The sequence below is a fragment of the Natrix helvetica genome, assembly GCF_964273705.1.
Source record: "Natrix helvetica genome assembly, chromosome: 14".
Classification (NCBI taxonomy): domain Eukaryota; kingdom Metazoa; phylum Chordata; class Lepidosauria; order Squamata; family Natricidae; genus Natrix; species Natrix helvetica.
The window spans coordinates 2,184,698-2,201,222 of NC_138564.1; the positions used below are offsets into that span (position 1 = coordinate 2,184,698).

Here is a 16,525-nt window from a genome sequence, read left to right on the forward strand (position 1 = left end):
TGGTTTGTCTGCACTTATTTTGTATCCTGCAGAATAGCATTAGATGCATTTTGTTGAGAGGGGGGGGGGGGTGACATTTAAGGCCAATTTCCTTCTTTTAAAATAAAACTCTCTCCTAAATTGGACTCTTTTCTTGGCAAGGCTTAAATGCCTCCACCTGCTCTCCATAAAGCACAAAAAATTAGCTGACCATTTTTGGACTTTTAGATGCCACACTAAGCATAAAATGCTGTTACTGGGCATACAACAAATGGTACTAGGCATATGTAGAGAGGTTAGCCAAAACATTAGGCTACATTTCTGAAGCAACTCATTCCCATCTTGAAAACTGTCTTTAAAGACCATGAACATTGTTCTTCGGTTAATTAAATCTAAATGCCACAGCATATCTTAATACACAATACCACACATCTTCTTTCGCAATAATTAAAATAAATTTCAAAGTATAAAAGCAACTGTGCTACATTTTATTCAGTTTTCCTGGAAAATATTTTCTGTTTCATGACCAAATAACAAGGTAACAGTAATTTGAATTCATAAAGTGAATGTTTGAATTCAGTTTTGCAGAATGTTCTGCCCTCAGCAGTAATACATGGTCTCTTTTGTGCTGGGATTTTTTTTTCAAAGACAGAAGCACTGTGTCATTTATTAATGTCACTTTTTCTGATATTTCTAGTTCTGAACACTCCATTTTAAGGATCTGTGAATACGATTTAATCAGTAGATCTTGGCATGTGCTAATGTCTGCCAGCTTATGGATTAGCAGTCAGTAGCTCACTTAAGATTGTATTTCAATAGTTTTATATTTAAGCTTCAAGCTACAACAGTTCTGGATACTTTTCATGTTCCTCCTGGACTGACTGAGAAGTGCTAACCATGGTTATATATTATTTGCCCACAGCGCTTCAGTTTATGGAGGAATTGAAGTTATGGCCAGTTTTGCCTCTATAGTCAGTTTTCCAAACTTTTAGAGGGTTGGGCCTATGAACTTCCCCATTTCATGACTTTTGACCATACTCTCTACACAATTTATGCGTTTCTTTTGGGGGATTTGGTGGCTGAGGTTTGGTGATTAAAATATTTAACATATAAAATGTATCAGTAAACTAGTACAAAATGTTAATATGACCAGAATTCTTGTATGGGGTTTAAAAGAAGTTCTAGACATGTTCGCACACCATGTTTGTGTTAAACTTTGGGTCAGTGATACTCTTTCCTAATCCATACAGCTCCATGTCTTTTTTTCTTGGCTAACTGATACCAGTCATTTCAGTTCCTGTTCCTCCCCAAATTATATGAAGTACTTGATATAAAAATTATAGATGACAATGCACAATGTGTCTAAAAGCAATCAATTATGTCATTTCAAGTTGGATCTTCTATTAAGAATCTTCCTTGTGAAGAAAAGTATTTCTCTCTTCTACATTTGGCAGAGGAATGTTACCTAGTGCAAACAAAGATTGGCAGGAATAAAATACTTTGATTGGCAATTTCTATTAGAAATACAATTTGAGTATTATATTATCCAATATATAATTCAACTACTAGTGCTATAAAGCTAAATCAGAACAAGCTTCAATTGTACTCCTAGTTGCAAAAATGAACTTTAAGGCAACACCTTACAAATTTTAAATGGAAAATGTCAGCTGTCAAGGATGTTCATGGCAGCTCTTTGTGTTCCTTCCAACACAGTATTGACCAAATTATACTCTCTAGAATAACTGAAATTAAGCACATGTAATATTGAATTCAATAATTTAGGCAAGTGCCAAAATCCAGAATGGTATTTCTTAGAGATACAATAGACCTACCATTACTGCATTCTATAGAATGAAACTTCTCTTGCATTCACATTGTGAAAAAGTGTTTAACATTCTACAACATGGATTTCCCTCTGTGCCCCCTGCAAAATGTTACCTGGTGGAGCTATGAAATATCCTTCAACTGTCTTTGCAGCCTTCTTCAGTAGTTCCTCTGCACATTTCCCTTCCAAAATATTATCTTCCCTGAGGTAGAGATGCCTGAGGAACACAAATTATTCATCAGCCTGCTAGGAAGCTTAGAAATACACAATTAAATGGCTTCCTGACAACACCAAGTCCGCGTGGCTGTCCTGGAGCTGGAAAGTCAGAAAATAAACTCCAGAAACGATCGGGGGCTCCCGGTAGTTACCTATCTTCCAGCACCGATTCCATGGGTTCAACGCCATCGGTGTTCACCGCTTGAAGTTGTTCAGCGAATTCAACTGCGCTCTCTAAACGGCGGACGCCCTCCCAGTTGCGGAAGTCGACAAGCGCCAGTCGCTCAAGATGATCCAACAACTCCAAAGTAATTTTTGTCTGCTGAAACATTTTTTTTTCAAATAGCGCATTTAAGCATCGCAAAAAATAATAACAAATACCGGCAAACTATACTGTGTGGCAACTGGGAATATACTCTTAGAAATGGGGCGGAGAGAAATTCAGCTGGACAAGGGACATTTTTTTTAGGCTTGACGTTTCATTTCGCAGGGAAAGCCCCCCCCCCCCTCCCCCCCGTTCCTAACAGGCTAAATCATGCAACGGAAAGCCGAGCTGGAGAAGCTCCCTGTCGGTCCCCAAAGCAGCAGAGCCCGGGGGATATTCAGACCTAATTGTGCCCCGCTCCTCGGTCATCTTGGCAGGTGGGGCGCCCGGTCTCCCCACTCACCCGGCCGGATCCGGCGCCCTCCGCCGAAGAGGCGCTCCTGCAGCCGAGCGCAGCGCGAAAGGGGCTCCAGCCCCGCCGGACCCACCTGCAGCCGAGCATATCAATGCGCCGCTTTCGCTTCCGGCGTCGACGCGGAAGTGACGCCGCGCCTACTTCCGGGGCGCTGCGTCAGTCCGCCATGAACAGCGTCGGCGAGGCCTGCACGGAGCTGAAGCGCGACTACGACCAGTGCTTCAACCGCTGGTTCGCCGAGAAGTTCCTGAAGGGGGAGGCCGGCGCCGAGGGAGACCCCTGCGTGCAGCTCTTCAAGCGCTACCAGCTCTGCGTCCAGGTGACGGGCGGGGGCGGCGGGTGTGTGTGTGTGTGTGTGTGTGTGTGTGTCTTGGTCTGCTCCAGCAAAGTGCGCCCGACGGCCCACGAAGGAGACAAGAGAGCACCGTGTTAACCCTGAGCCCACCACTCTCAGCCTTGGGCACGTGAAAACGGGCAGACTTCAACTCCCAGGATTCCCCAGCCAGCCAGCGACCAAGGTTCAGAAACGCTTCTGAAAGTGCCCCTCTCAGCTGGACGGGAGGCGTGTTTCCGGAAGCGAATTTGGGCCCCGAGCCTGCATCCCCGCACCGGCCGAGCCCTTTGGCTTGGGGCGGGCAGGGAGCAATCCGACAACCAGAGGCTGCCTTGTTTGGGAATGCCGCATGACGGCCTTCCGCCTAACTCAGGCTTCTCCAACCGTGGCAACTTTAAAACTTGTGGACTTCAACTCCCAGAATTCCTCAGCCAGTTATGCATATTGGGTGATGCTGGTGGGGAATTCTGGGAGTTGAAGTCCACAAGTCTTAAAGTTGCCAAGGTTGGAGACCCCTGGTGGAACTCACAGCTGAGCGCCTGAATTTTCTCAGCTGGAGGTTTCTGAGTACCCCAAGGGAGAACAACCTTCAGAACAACCTGGTAGCTAGGCTGAAATGTGGTTGGTGGCTCATGCTGTCATGCAAATCCAGTCTTGGAAGTGATTATTGAACGGTTGCCAAATGCCTCATGAAAAAGTTCTGCTTGCAAATCTGAAAATAAATGATGCCTCTTTTCTACAGTTTGGACATTTATCTTGCAGATGTCCCAGACTTTTAGTGCTTTCAATGTTTTTTGAGACACCTCGGCATTTTAGAATATCCTTCATTTATTTCCCTTTCAGAACGCTATTAAGGAGAAGGACATACCCATTGAAGGCTTGGAATTCATGGGCTCCAGCAAAGAAAAGTCTGAGAACTCTTCAGAAATCTGACGACACCAGCAAGCCTCCCCCCTACCAAGACTATGAAACAGGCAAACTAAAATAATACCGCTAATGCGGGTGGGAGATACAGGGTGCTGCTTCCTTGCAATGTTTGTCACATCAGTCTAGTTACTGCTGCTTCATCTCCATTGTTGCTGGGAAACGTTTTATCATGATTGCCTATGTACAGTCATGTGAAAAAGTAAATCCCCCTATTGAAATTTTTGATTTGTTCAACCTACAGATACTTGAACTTCCACAATATTGATAAAGAGGACAAAATATAATACATATCATGCACTATTTAAATTTTGTGGACCATTGTAAATTTAAATAAAAATAATTGAAATTTTGCATGTAGTAAAAGTAAGTATACCCCTATTTATGACTACCTCAAATGCCGAAAAGTAGAGTTTTAGATAAGTAGAACATTAGAAACTTGGAGGAACTTGTATTTTTAGCCTTAGGCTTTTAGCTTAGTTCATACCCCGTGTTGCTAAAATGTGTGGTATCACCATGCTTAGCTTGAAAGAATTATCTGGGGCCTTCCAAAAAGTTACAGAAGCCAATGAGCCATGAAAGGGTTTTAAAAGATCACCAAACTATTAGGCAGCAATCATTCCAATGGTCATCTATATGTGGAGAAGATTTCAAACAACAGCCAATTTGGCCAGGCATTTGATGGTCAGTGACCAAAATGACTCATCGTCCAGCCTAGGGTGTCCCATTAGGTTCATCCCAAGTACAAGTGCAAGACCCTGAAAGAAATCCCTAAAAACCTCAGAATTATCTCACATGACCGAGAGGTAACTCTCCCCTATTGATGTCAAAGTGTACGAGTCCACCCTTAGAATGAATCTGCACAAATTAAATCAACATGGGAAGTGAGCCACGAAACCTTTGACCTTCAGAAGGACCATCAGGACAAGACTAGTTTCCTCATGAACTCCTAGATGTCGTGGCCCATGACTCGGACAACTCTTGAGTCCAAAGAAGCTGCTCCCAACTAAACCAGTGGAATGTCAGCCTCAGGAGACACCAACCCAGGAATCGTCTGAGGCTCAGTCTAACTGGAGCAGTGGAATTATGAGGTGTGCCCCTCCATCAGGCACTTGGCAGGTAGAGCAGATGGCAAAGCCAAAATGCTCAATGAGGCTCCTTGTCAAATGGGCATGTGCCTTAATTAAAAGTAGTTGGCTACAGCCTGGTTTAGAGGCAGCTCTGACCCATGGAAACAACTGTGATTTCCTGCTGTGATAATATGTTGTTCCTGTATCTTCTGCCCATGTAAGAAATCTGAAACTCTCAGGACTGGCTGAAGAGCCCGATTTGCTCAGACCTCTGGGATGAATCATGACTGCTCTAGACTGCCCTGTGGAAAGTGGGAAAGTTTTATCTTCAAAAACCCTGACTTAAACATTACTTTACTGAGCCTTGGGTAAATTGCTTAGCACCAAGCACCTCTGTGTGTTTGGAACCTGAAATGGGACACTTAAGCAAAGAACAGAATTTCTGGAACAATGTGCTCTGGACAGACAAGGCAAAGATAGTGTTATTTGGCTGTAGGACCAGAAGACACAGCAAAAACAGTTTGGTGTAGGTGGAGAAAGTGGAGTCATCTAGAAAGCAGCAGACAAATTCTGAGGGACAAAATCCAGTTGCACGCTCTCAGCCCAATCCAGCTCAGGGTTGTGTGAGGAAAATAGGCAGGAGGCATCTTCACTACCTTGAGTTGTTCATGAAAATAATAAAACTGGGATGAAAAAAAATCTAATAACAAAGCATAGCATCTATTGACTCATTTTTATAGCTACTTGTCTCATGTTCTGAGTAATTCACAAAGTTAAAATTTCACAAGAACCTGATATTATTTGTAAAGCACGGTGGGGGGAAATGTTCTGCTTGGGGCTACATCGGGGTCTGGACAGATCCCTGCCATGAACTCTGGGCACTTGAGGGTCACGTGGCAGCATCTCTCAGAAGATTGAAAGTGGATCATGCAACAAGACCGTGATCCTAAACCCCAGGGAACGACTGGAAAAAGAAGTGGCCAAGTCAAAGCCTGGATCTGAATCCCACCGAGATGTCGAGGGGGGGTTGCGCTTGGCTCTGTGTGCAGAAAACCCTCCAACACCCCCAGCTGAAAACATTCTGCATGGAGGAGTGGAAAGAAATCCCATCATTCCGAAGATGGACAGACAGTCACGAGAAATGCCTGCTAGAGGGAGCTTCTGCCAAAGGGCTCAGGGATCGGCCTTGGAGCTTCCTTTTCCCCCACAAGGAAATGGCAGACCTGTTCATTTGTTGTTGGATAAATGATTGCAAAGTCCACTTTTCATAGGCTATTTTGTTCAATAAAACCTCTCATATACTGTTTGAAGATAAAATATTGGTATGTCTACATCAGGGCTGTCAAACTCACGGCCTGCAGGCTAGATGCGTCACGTGGTGGGCATCCCCCCCCCCTCGGTTTAGTGAAGTGGGGGACAGTTTAGGTAGGTGATGTGATGCCACGTGTTTGACAGCCCTGGTCTACCTAATTTAAACGACATGGGGTATGTTTACTTTTTCACATGACTATAGCTCATCAGGGCTGTGAACGTCCCTATATTGGCCAAGGCAAGTGGATCAAGGCTAAGCAACATTTTGGAGGCCGGGGTGGGGGTGGCTGCTGTGGTGTTTTGCATTTGAATTTGTACCTTGCAATGCCAACATGTTTTCCTGAAGCCTGGAAATTAACACTCTGGAGGGGGGCAGGTGGAAGGGCTGTGAAGGCCTGGATCAGTTGAAGAATTCTCCCTTGAAGGATTCTGCCCGTCTGAATGAAAACAAGAACACTCCCATCTGTCTATTCTAAGGCTGTGTGGATGCCTACAGGCCCTCTGAAGGTGCCACAAAGGCAAGATGCCACCTCTGCAACCCCAGAATGTTGCCTTTTGATCTAAGCTGACTGCTCTTCCCAAGGCTGTTAAATAGGCCACCCTCTCAGGCCGCTGCTCTTGTGCCCTGGATCACATTCAAAATCAGAGGCCAGAAAGCAAAGGCCCTGGCAGTCTCGCTCTTCCTCCTTCCCAGAGTGGCCCATGTGGGAAAAGGGAAAGGAGGAAGAAGTGGGCCCTCAGTCCCCGTGGAAAACAATGCATGGTGACCTGGTCAGGCTTTGGGGCTCTGCCCTCCCAAGGACATGGCTACTGGAGCTCCTCTGACCTCAACCGCTGGAGGGGCCTGCAAATCATGTGCAGAATCCTTAATTCTTCAAATCTAGAAATGAAATAATTAAATATGTGACATTAGCATTAAAAAAATCTTACCAACACTGAAGGCATCGTTATCATAGCCAAATTGAAGCAACGGATTTAAGGTGCCTCAACTTTCCTAAACATTTCTAAGCTGGATGAGCTTGTTAAATCCTTAAAGCAAAAAAAAAAGGTCGTTTTTCAGGAATTCTGCCTGTTTTTTTCCAGTTAATGCCACCACTGAGGCAGCAAGACATCAAAAACCTCAGACTTTGCAATATAGCAGGGAGCTTTGAATCCCAGCCTATATCATTTGTGCAAACTCCTTTCAGCAAGCAGCATTGCCAGGAAAAGAGCATTTTAAAGAAACACCTGATAAAAGTAGAGCATGTCTAGCATTATGGCTTTAATACCATCTTATCAGGAATTCTCATTGAAACGTTGACTGACCTGAATTTCCCTCCCCTCACTTGTGAATGGATCAAAGACTTCCTGATGGATCGTGCACAAACGGTAAGGGTTGGGTCCTTTACATCTTCCACGCTGAAGCTCAGCACAGGCTCTCCTCAGGGCTGTGTGCTCAGCCCATACCTGTACTCGCTGTATACATTTGACTGCATATCCTCTGATCCATCCAAAATCATAATAAAGTTTGCAGACGACACAACGGTGCTGGGTCTCATAACTGGAAGGGATGAATCAGCATACAGGGAAGAAGTCCAGAAGGTATCCGCATGATGCTCAAGAAACAACTTACATCTAAATACTAGTAAGACAAAGGAGGCGGTGCCAGATTTCCGGAAGCACAGAGAGGAACCTGCCCCACAGTATATCGAGGGGGGCTGCGTGGAGAGGGTTTCCTCTTTTAAATTCTTGGGAGTGCTTATTAGTCAAGATCTCACCTGGAAAAACAACATGTCTCTGGTGATTGGAAAGGCCCAACAGAGACTTCATTTCCTTAGAGTCCTGCGAAAAAATCAGGTGGAACAACGGCTGATGACCTCTTTCTATCGGTCCACCATAGAAAGTGTCCTCACATATTGTATTACAGTATGATAGGCTGGTTTAACAGCTGCAGACAGGAAGGCACTACAGAGAGTGATCAATTCGGCACAAGAAACAAATTGGTTGCCCTCTGACATCACTGGATGACATCGCCAGATCTCGCTGCTTTAGCAGAGTAAGGAAGATACTCAGAGGCGAACAAACAGGCTTAAAGATAGTTTCTATCCTTGGGCTGTGAGACTTTTAAATACAACCACAATCACTCCATGCACACGCTAGTCTTTTTTTCTTTCTTTTTTCGTTTCTGTTATAATTTTGCAACAGTGAGGTTAAAATCAATTTCGCTGTATTTAAGTACAATAACAATAAAGATTATACTTATCAGCACAATAGAGCAAATTCTGGCTCACCATAGCAAACTACAATTTTATCTTTAGTTTATAACATGGATTTTCAGAGAAACTCAGAGGGAGATTACTGGACTAATCCCCCAGCATCCACCCCACTCTGACAAAATTCTCTTTTGCAATCCTTTACTCTGACACCCAGATTTACCAGTAAAAGCTTCAAATGTGCCAAGGCAATCTAAAACCCACCTTCCTTTGTGTAATAGAAAAGACTTTGGAAGCTGTCACAGGTATGGAAACACTCTTGCAGCAGAAACTGCCTTACAATGTGATTGAGCAGTGAAAAGTGTGTTCTGGTATAGGCAATAATGGACATTAAATTAGAAAACTAAAATGCAAAATTAGAAATGACTTGTGACTTAGGTTTAAACTGGGGGCTATGCTTTGACAAAAGCACATGAAGTTATGCTTTACAGAACTTATTGCCTGATAGAAGAGCCATTCAGAACCTCAACTTCAGGGAATCACTCTCTCTCCATCAACCTCCTACCCACAAACCAGCAATGGATGCTGCTTTACTGTATAAAGAACCCTCACAGAGGCCAACAGTACAGCCACACACCAATACTGTGCCCTGCTGCACTTTGCTTACAGATAATATATCCCACCACAAAGATCTCTGTAGGATGCAATCACACATCACTGCTATTTATCACATTGTAAAAAAATTTAAGCAGTACTGCATCACATATTTGAAAGGGACTTCAGGTGTCCTGAGGTTCATCTGCTTGGTGTAAGATTTGCAAAACAATTTTGGACAGAGAGTTGTGTTCTAAGACTTCTGGCAAAGGGAAACTTTAAAAAGCAACTTATTAAGAGTGGCTGACAGCTGTGACCGTTAAGAAATTCTTCCTGGTATCTAAACCAAATGTACTTATTTAGAATCTAGTTTCAACCTACTGATTCCCGCCTCAGGGATATCAAACTTCATGCCTGCTCCCTCCTTTATATGACAATGTTTTACAAATCTGAAAGCTATCGTATTTTCCCTCAGTTTTCTCCTTTTTTTTAAAGGATAAACAGACTTAGATATTTCAGCTGTTCCAAAGGCTTGGCAGCTCTCCTCTGAACTTTCTCCAGTTTTCAATGTCTGTTTTAGATCACAGTGCCTAAACTGGGAAGAATATTTTAAGTGAGCCTCACCAAGGCAAAGAGAAGAGCAGGGAGTTGACTTCTGTGATGGGGATTCTATGTGTAATGCATCTCAACATAGCACTTGCCCCTTAGTAACTCCACCAGACCAGTCAGGTCTAGATAAATTACTGAAAAATTAAGTAACCATCACAAGATAAATAATTCTGCTTTCCACTAAAATGATAGGTTACTCATTTTCTTGTCAAGTTTCCATACTGGAAACTAACTTCTTTAGAAGATAATTTGTTCTAATTCCAAGCAATCTTGACGGTATCAGTTTACATCATGTATCTTAACAATTTGAGCACCGCTGCTTTACTGCACACACAGTGCTGCTTAATTTTTTATCTATAAAGCTCAATAATGCCCCCCCCACTTCAAGATAGCAGGATAAAAGGTATTGATACAGTTTTTAAAAAAAAAATCAATGGAAGATTTGGCTAGAATATTTTTTATTTCAGGAGACTTCTACAGGAAGAACATCAACTGTAAGAAGTCAGAATAAACAATACAGGGAATGCAGATTATGGTCCCAGCCTTGATTCTGGTCCAGCTACCTTTAATGGTCCGTGCTGTGCCTGTGATCCACTTGCCTAATGGTCACTCTTCATAGCCAGTTGGAAGTGCATTGACATGTGGATTATGGAAAAGAGTATGGTTCCCATCACCCCAAGGGAAGGGCTGCAAAGAGAAGAGTGATGGTAGTTTTAGTTTCCTAAACGATACATACATTAAGATCTCTATAATGGCTGTTTGACCAACAAGGTGGCAGCAGCCAGCCAATGTTATCTCAAAAAGCTAAACCTGTTCAGATGTAATTAGTATACAGGTGGGGGACCACTACATAATCCCCAGGCTGTAGACTAGATTGCAAAGTCAAAAGGGAGGGGGGGGGGGAGAATCTCAGAAGGAAAAGCAAACTACTTCCACAATGTAGGCAGGAAAACCGCATGGATATTTTCAAGAGGTTCCCAGGGGTCAAACTGTATTCAAAGAAGCCTTAAGTACAGTAGGAAATTAAAAAAAATAATTTTCAAAAATCAATCCTTGAAGATGTTGTGCAGCTGAATGTACAGAACAGTGGCTTTGTTTGGCTATAATGCAATGATTTTTTTTTTAAAGTTGGCATCCACTGGGGTATATCAGACATAAATGGAACCTTTTATTTTTTTGTCATTGTGCCTCAGAGACAGCAATTGGCCCAATGAAGACCATGCACAGGGGCTGTATGTACAATAAATCAACAAGTTAGGTGAGAAACTGATTTTTCTGTATCGGAAATAAAGCTCATTTCTCATCAAAATTTAGTTGTGAACTTTATGCCTTACCCTTAAACTTTGCTGTAAACTAATAAGAGTTCAGGATACTTAAATAACTATGATCAGTCTCCCAATAGGTAGGCAATGTAATTCTCACCCTACTTCAAACCCAAGTGTAGAAGAGACTGTTATAAGAAGGGAAATACAAGTAGCCTTCAACTTACAACAGTACATTTAGTGGCCATTTGAAGTTACAACTGCACAAAAGAAAAGGTGACTGATCATTTTTCACACTTATTTTCAGGATCTCCATACACATGTGATCAAAATTTGGATGCTTGGCAACTGACTCATTTATGACCATTGCGGTGTCCCGGGTCATGTAAATTATCTTTTGTAACTTTCTGACAAGCAAAGTCAGATTCACTTGACAAATGTATTACTAATTTAATAACTAGTGATTCACTTACAACTGTGGCAAGAAAGGTCTTAAAATGGAGCAAAACCCACTTCACAAACATCTCAATAAGCAAGAATAGTTTTGGGCTCAACTGTGGTAGTAAATTGAGAACTACCTATATTAGATGAAAATCAATGGGTGTCCAGGCCATGCTTTTGGGATCTGACCCAACCCATTGAAGCCTCAATTTTTGCAACTCTCTGCAAATGTCTCTCAAAAGTCTGCATGGAAAAAGTCTAGAAACAATGCAAATTCAGTACCTTGGTCCGGATGTAAAGATGCTTGTAAGGAATAAATTCTGGCCTTTCATGTTCCTCTTTCTTCAGGTAGCAATTTAGCTGGCAGATAGCAACGGAAGGAAGAGCAATCACAAAAGACAAGATTTTCCATAAACGAGCTAGTGGATTGAATTGAAACACAAGCAGAAAGTCAAGGTGTGTTATTTCTTTGCAATAAATTAAAATATAGGACCAATATAATTACTACCCAAGCCTTTTAATTCAATTTGCACATGGTGCATTTAAAAAATTGTTGCAGAACAGCTTGTAGCTGAACTGAAAATGGACCAGTAGGAGGAAAAAGTGGAAGGTGCTGATTAGTTTGGAATTATTTTTTTATTATACAGTGGCTCAATTCACAAAAGACACTAAGCTAAAATTGGGCTGCTTTGTGCTTCAGCATTTTTTGCGAACTACTATTTTTAGTTCCTACATGGCAATTCAACAAAAACATATCTGGACCAGGATGTCCTAAACCAGGGCTATCAAACTCCCAGCCCATGGGCCAGGTGCATCATGCACTGGCCACACCCAGTTTAGCGAAGGAGGGAAAGCCCCAATATGTCCCATGACATGTTTGACACTCCTTTCCTAAGCTGAAGCCTCTCTACTGCAATAATTTCTTGCTTAATGTCATGATATTTTTTCCTCAACCACTGCCTCTCCTTTCCATTACCAGTTCCAGAACATTACCAGCAAAAGAAAAAGAGCAAGGCTAACACCACAAGAAGAAATCCAGGTGAAGAATTAGGGTTAGGGTCAATATTTTATAAAATTGGTGTCAGTCTCCAAATAGTAATTTGTGGAATCAAAGATACTTCTGTAACTGGAATCACTACATTTTCTATCTGTGTAATTTAGCATCTTACATAATTTAACATCGTACATTTAGCATCCTGTTTTATATTAGATTTTTAGATTAGATTTCTTAGAGCCAGCCCACCCCCAAATAGTCTGCAGCGTCTTCTGTGAAACGCTTCCCCGTTTTAATGAAGGCTTTTTTTGAGAGCCCCTAAATTGCTGGGTAAAAGTAATACAATGAGCGGTCCTTAGGAGGCTCCTCAGTGCAACCGCTACATTCGTACGCCCCACTGGGCTGGTTTACTGCATTAACCCACCTCCCACATTCAATCCACCCAACCACAAACTTAGCTGGATGGGCTCCGTTCGCACAACAGGCCAAGTCGTGAAAACCTAATTCAATATATTGTCCATTGGCTGCCCGGGGGCCGCATCTGAGACCAGCCTCCCCAGGGCGGGAAGGAAGCGCCTAACCCTCGCCGGTGCCTCCAGTCCCAGGCGGCGCCAGCCGCGCAGGGCGTCGCTCAAGGCCGCAATCCGCCTAGCGGGGGACACTCGGGCCTCTATGCTATCTGGGGGGCGCCAGGGCCACCGCCTCCCGCCTGCAGAGGCCGCGGCGGCCCCGATAACAGGAGGAGGAGGGGGAAGAAGCACAAGGTCACCCGGTCAACCAGGCCGTCTCCACGCACCGCCCCCGTGCTGCTCCGGCTCCGCAGCCGTCGACAGAGCTCGCTTCCAGCCCGGCCCGGCTCCCAGCCGCCGCGAGACCCTGCCGAGCGCCGCCATCGCCACCTTGTCCTCCGTCCTCAGGAGGGTCGCTCGGAACCGGAAATACAATGACGGGCGGGCGACGCGGATGGTGACGTCACGGCAGCGCCGAAAGGCGCCGTTCCGCGGCTGCGTAAACTTTGGATGCAGAGTCGCGCGCAAGCGGGCTGCTTCCGGGTTCCCTTTGAGGCCGGCTGGGCGGGGCTTCGCTGCGATTCGGAAGAAGCGCTGAATTCAGTCTCAAAGTCGAGCCCCGCCGAATAAAGCCACGCATGCGCACGAAGGCCGGCGGGGCAATGACTGCAAACGCACGGACTGCATTCCCGCAAAGTCGCCGGTTCCTTCTCCGCTGGGCGAAATCAGCCGGGGAGACTTTGGGGCGTTTGAAATTGGGCGGAGCGGATTCAAGCGGATTTATTGTCTTGTATTCAATTTATATAGCCGCCCATCTCACTTGCGGGACTCGTTTCAGGGGAGGGAGGCAGCTTTGCAAGAGAAAGTGGCCTGGAGAATGGAGCCAAGTCTACTCTGTGCAATCGTTGGAGCTCCCTGAGCTGGACCGTCCATCCACTCCCCCACCCACCCATTCATTCCCCCATGGCAAGGGAGCCCCCTGGACCCTTGCAAGGCGCTGGGGCATCAGAGCTCTTGGTGCAACCCCCGGGGCGGGTGGGGGACAGAGGAGCGGAAGGAAGGCTCTCCTGCTTAAGCAGGGGGTTGGACTAGAGGACCTCCAGGTGCTTCCAACCACTCTCTTATTCCGCTTGCAAGAGCCTTCCCGCACCTGGAGGAAGCGCGGAGCTTCGGGTATCCCCGCAGCGAGGTGGCCCCGATCGCTGTCGCTGCTCCGGGTTGGAGATCGCGGCGGAGGGGAAGGATAGGCTCCGTTCAGGCCAGGAGCAGCAAGTCCTGGGCATGACCCCCCCCCCCTCCGCCCCGTCCTCTGGCCGTGGCTGAGCACGGGCGGGCCAGCTGCAGTCCCCGCGGGCTCCGCGCGATGGCCCGCTCGGCCAGCCCTTCTCGGACGCGCAGCGCTGCTGGCAGCTGGAAGGCTCGGGCAGCGGGCAGCCTCGGGGCAGATTCAGAAATGGCTGGCCCGGGTTGGGCTCTGTCGCCCGCGTGGGACAGAGGTCTTCGCTGATGCGTGTCGGCCTTTTCCCTTTTGCAGCTGGGCGGCACGCGGCCGAGATTCTACACCAAGATTTCACAACTTTGTCAACTTAAAAATGTGTGGACTTCAACTCCCAGAAACCCCCCAGCTAGCAAAGATTTCTGGGAGTTGAAGTCCCCAAGTGCTGGCTGGGGCATTCTGGGAGCTGAAATCCTTCCAGTTGACAAAGTTGAGAAACTTCACTCTACTACAGGAAATAAATCCAAGGAGCCTCAGAATGTCAAAAGAAGTTTTACTTTTAGTCGCACTCAGGCTGCAGTTGAGGGGAAGATCTTCAAGTCTGCACTTCAATCTTCTTTGCCATCTTGCCACTTCTGGGGCTGGATAGATTCACCTTGGACCTTTTATGGCTCACTGATCTTAATATCCTATTTTTATGCAATTCTGGATTGAAGAAAAAAAAACTCTGGTTTTGTCTCTTATTTCCAAGGTGGGTAGGAGAAGGTGCAAAAAAAGTCAAAATGATGGCATAATGATGTTTTATACATCATTATGTGTGACAAGTAAAACCTTTAATCCTAAATAGTGTTGCGTCACTTTTATTAAACCTTATTATAATATAATATGCAGATAGAAATAAAGATATTAAGGAACTGGAAGAAGGAAAAGAAAGGGAAGGAATGCAAGGAAAAAGTGAAAGAGGAAAAGTGATTTTCAACTTATAATACATAATTCAGTTACAGCCTCAGCATTTTGCTTTGTATATTTCTATTACAAATTAATCATCAAAATCTATGATCAAAGTTTCAATCTCTTCTGATTCAAGCATAAAGTTCAGAAGTGGTTTCCAGCAGAAACAAACCCGAATACGTTCTTCTTTAATTAGAGCAGTTAATTTTGCCATCTCTGTTGATCTAGAACAGTGTTTCTCAAACTTGGCCACTTTAAGTCCTGTGGACTTCAACTCCCAGAATCCCCCAGCCAGCATAGCTGGCTGGGGAATTCTGGGAGTTGAAGTCCACAGGATTTAAAGTCGCCAAGTTTGAGAAACACTGATCTAAAGCTTTTTTAGTGAAACTTCCAGGAAAAGTTAGAGGGCTGGAAGTGGGAAATAAATCCGGGCAGGAGACTCAGAGTCGGAGCCAAAGTTGACTTGAGGGAGACTTTATTTATTTTTTAAACTGCTTTTTCTCTGGGAACTCAAGCAGGTGATGCCTTCAGTTTATCCTCTCCGTAAGCATCTTGCGAGATTAAGTTAGGCTGAATGTGACTGGCTTAGAGTTGACATGTCAAGTCTGCTTGATCCCTCTGATAAATTGAGAAACCCAAAGAACAAATTTAGAAAATGCAAGGGACATATAATAAAAGCAGAATATCAGATAATGGTCAGCTGTTTGGGTGGGGCATGGTGCCAGGAAAATACAGATACAGACTAACGGAGTTGGAAGGGACTTTGTAGGTCATCAAGTCCAAACCCCCGCCCAAGCAGACCCTACACCATTTTTGACAAATGGCAGTCTAATCTCTTCTTGAAAGCTTCCAGTGATGAAGCTCCCACAACTTCTGAAGGCAACTTCTGTTCCATCGGTTGATTGTTTTCACTGTCGGGAAATTTCTCCTTATTTCCAGATTGAATCTCTCCTTGTTCAGTTTCCATCCATTATTCCTTGTCTGGTTTTTCAGGTGCTTTGGGAAATAGCTTGACTCCCTCCTCTCTGTGGCAGCCCCCCAAATATTGGAAGACTTCTCTCATGTCTCCCCTGGTCCTTCTCTTCAATAGTCTAGCCATACCCAGTTCTGCAACTGTTCATAAACCTCACTGGCAGGAGGTTTAACATCAGACTTGGCAGGGGAGTTTTTTACCTCCTGCCAGCCACCTCCTTGACTGTTCCGTTTACCCCCCCCCCCTGCTGGCTTTTGGACTAACACCTGCCCCTCTTTTTCATCCGTGCGCGCCCTGGAGGTTTTTTACCTCCCTATCTTCATCTGACTGACCATCTGCCCCTGCCCATTATCAAGCAAAAATCCATCTACCCCTCGCCATCCACCATTGACCACCCACTAGCCCCCACTTACTGACCGGCACCTGACCAGCTTATTATCATCAC

At 44.8% G+C, this 16,525-nt stretch overlaps 3 protein-coding genes across 3 annotated transcripts; 1 reads left to right on the forward strand and 2 right to left on the reverse strand.

Moving 5' to 3' along the window:
- Nucleotides 1-446: 446 nt before the first annotated feature.
- On the reverse strand, nt 447-2,812 carry GATC (glutamyl-tRNA amidotransferase subunit C). Its single transcript, XM_081966554.1, has 4 exons — nt 2,689-2,812; nt 2,173-2,342; nt 1,918-2,021; nt 447-1,444 (listed from the first exon to the last, which is right to left on the reverse strand). Exons 1-4 carry the CDS (start codon nt 2,785-2,787, stop codon nt 1,383-1,385), a joined length of 435 nt encoding a protein of 144 aa, XP_081822680.1. The 5' UTR covers nt 2,788-2,812; the 3' UTR covers nt 447-1,382.
- On the forward strand, nt 2,792-10,067 carry TRIAP1 (TP53 regulated inhibitor of apoptosis 1; the record flags this gene model as incomplete). The annotated part of the gene is made up of 2 exons (XM_081966555.1): nt 2,792-3,019; nt 3,878-10,067. The coding sequence occupies 2 exons, from the start codon at nt 2,792-2,794 to the stop codon at nt 3,965-3,967; spliced, it is 318 nt and encodes a 105-aa protein (XP_081822681.1). The 3' UTR covers nt 3,968-10,067.
- Nucleotides 10,068-10,175: 108 nt separating this feature from the next.
- Nucleotides 10,176-13,388, reverse strand: COX6A1 (cytochrome c oxidase subunit 6A1). Its single transcript, XM_081966556.1, has 3 exons — nt 13,228-13,388; nt 11,720-11,856; nt 10,176-10,421 (listed from the first exon to the last, which is right to left on the reverse strand). Exons 1-3 carry the CDS (start codon nt 13,322-13,324, stop codon nt 10,341-10,343), a joined length of 315 nt encoding a protein of 104 aa, XP_081822682.1. The 5' UTR covers nt 13,325-13,388; the 3' UTR covers nt 10,176-10,340.
- Between the last annotated feature and the right edge of the window lie 3,137 nt (nt 13,389-16,525).

Excerpts from the sequence above, each read along its gene's own strand:
- GATC (XM_081966554.1), bottom strand. The coding sequence starts at position 2,787 with ATGCTCGGCTGCAGGTGGGTCCGGCGGGGCTGGAGCCCCTTTCGCGCT. Across the intron at positions 2,343-2,688 it reads AGGGCGCCGGATCCGGCCGG|CAGACAAAAATTACTTTGGA; the intron begins GTGAGTGGGGAG and ends AAAATGTTTCAG. Across the intron at positions 1,445-1,917 it reads ATATTTCATAGCTCCACCAG|GTAACATTCCTCTGCCAAAT; the intron begins GTAACATTTTGC and ends TGTTTGCACTAG.
- COX6A1 (XM_081966556.1), bottom strand. The coding sequence starts at position 13,324 with ATGGCGGCGCTCGGCAGGGTCTCGCGGCGGCTGGGAGCCGGGCCGGGC. Across the intron at positions 11,857-13,227 it reads GCCGGAGCAGCACGGGGGCG|CTCGTTTATGGAAAATCTTG; the intron begins GTGCGTGGAGAC and ends TCAATCCACTAG. Across the intron at positions 10,422-11,719 it reads ATCTTTACATCCGGACCAAG|CCCTTCCCTTGGGGTGATGG; the intron begins GTACTGAATTTG and ends TTCTCTTTGCAG.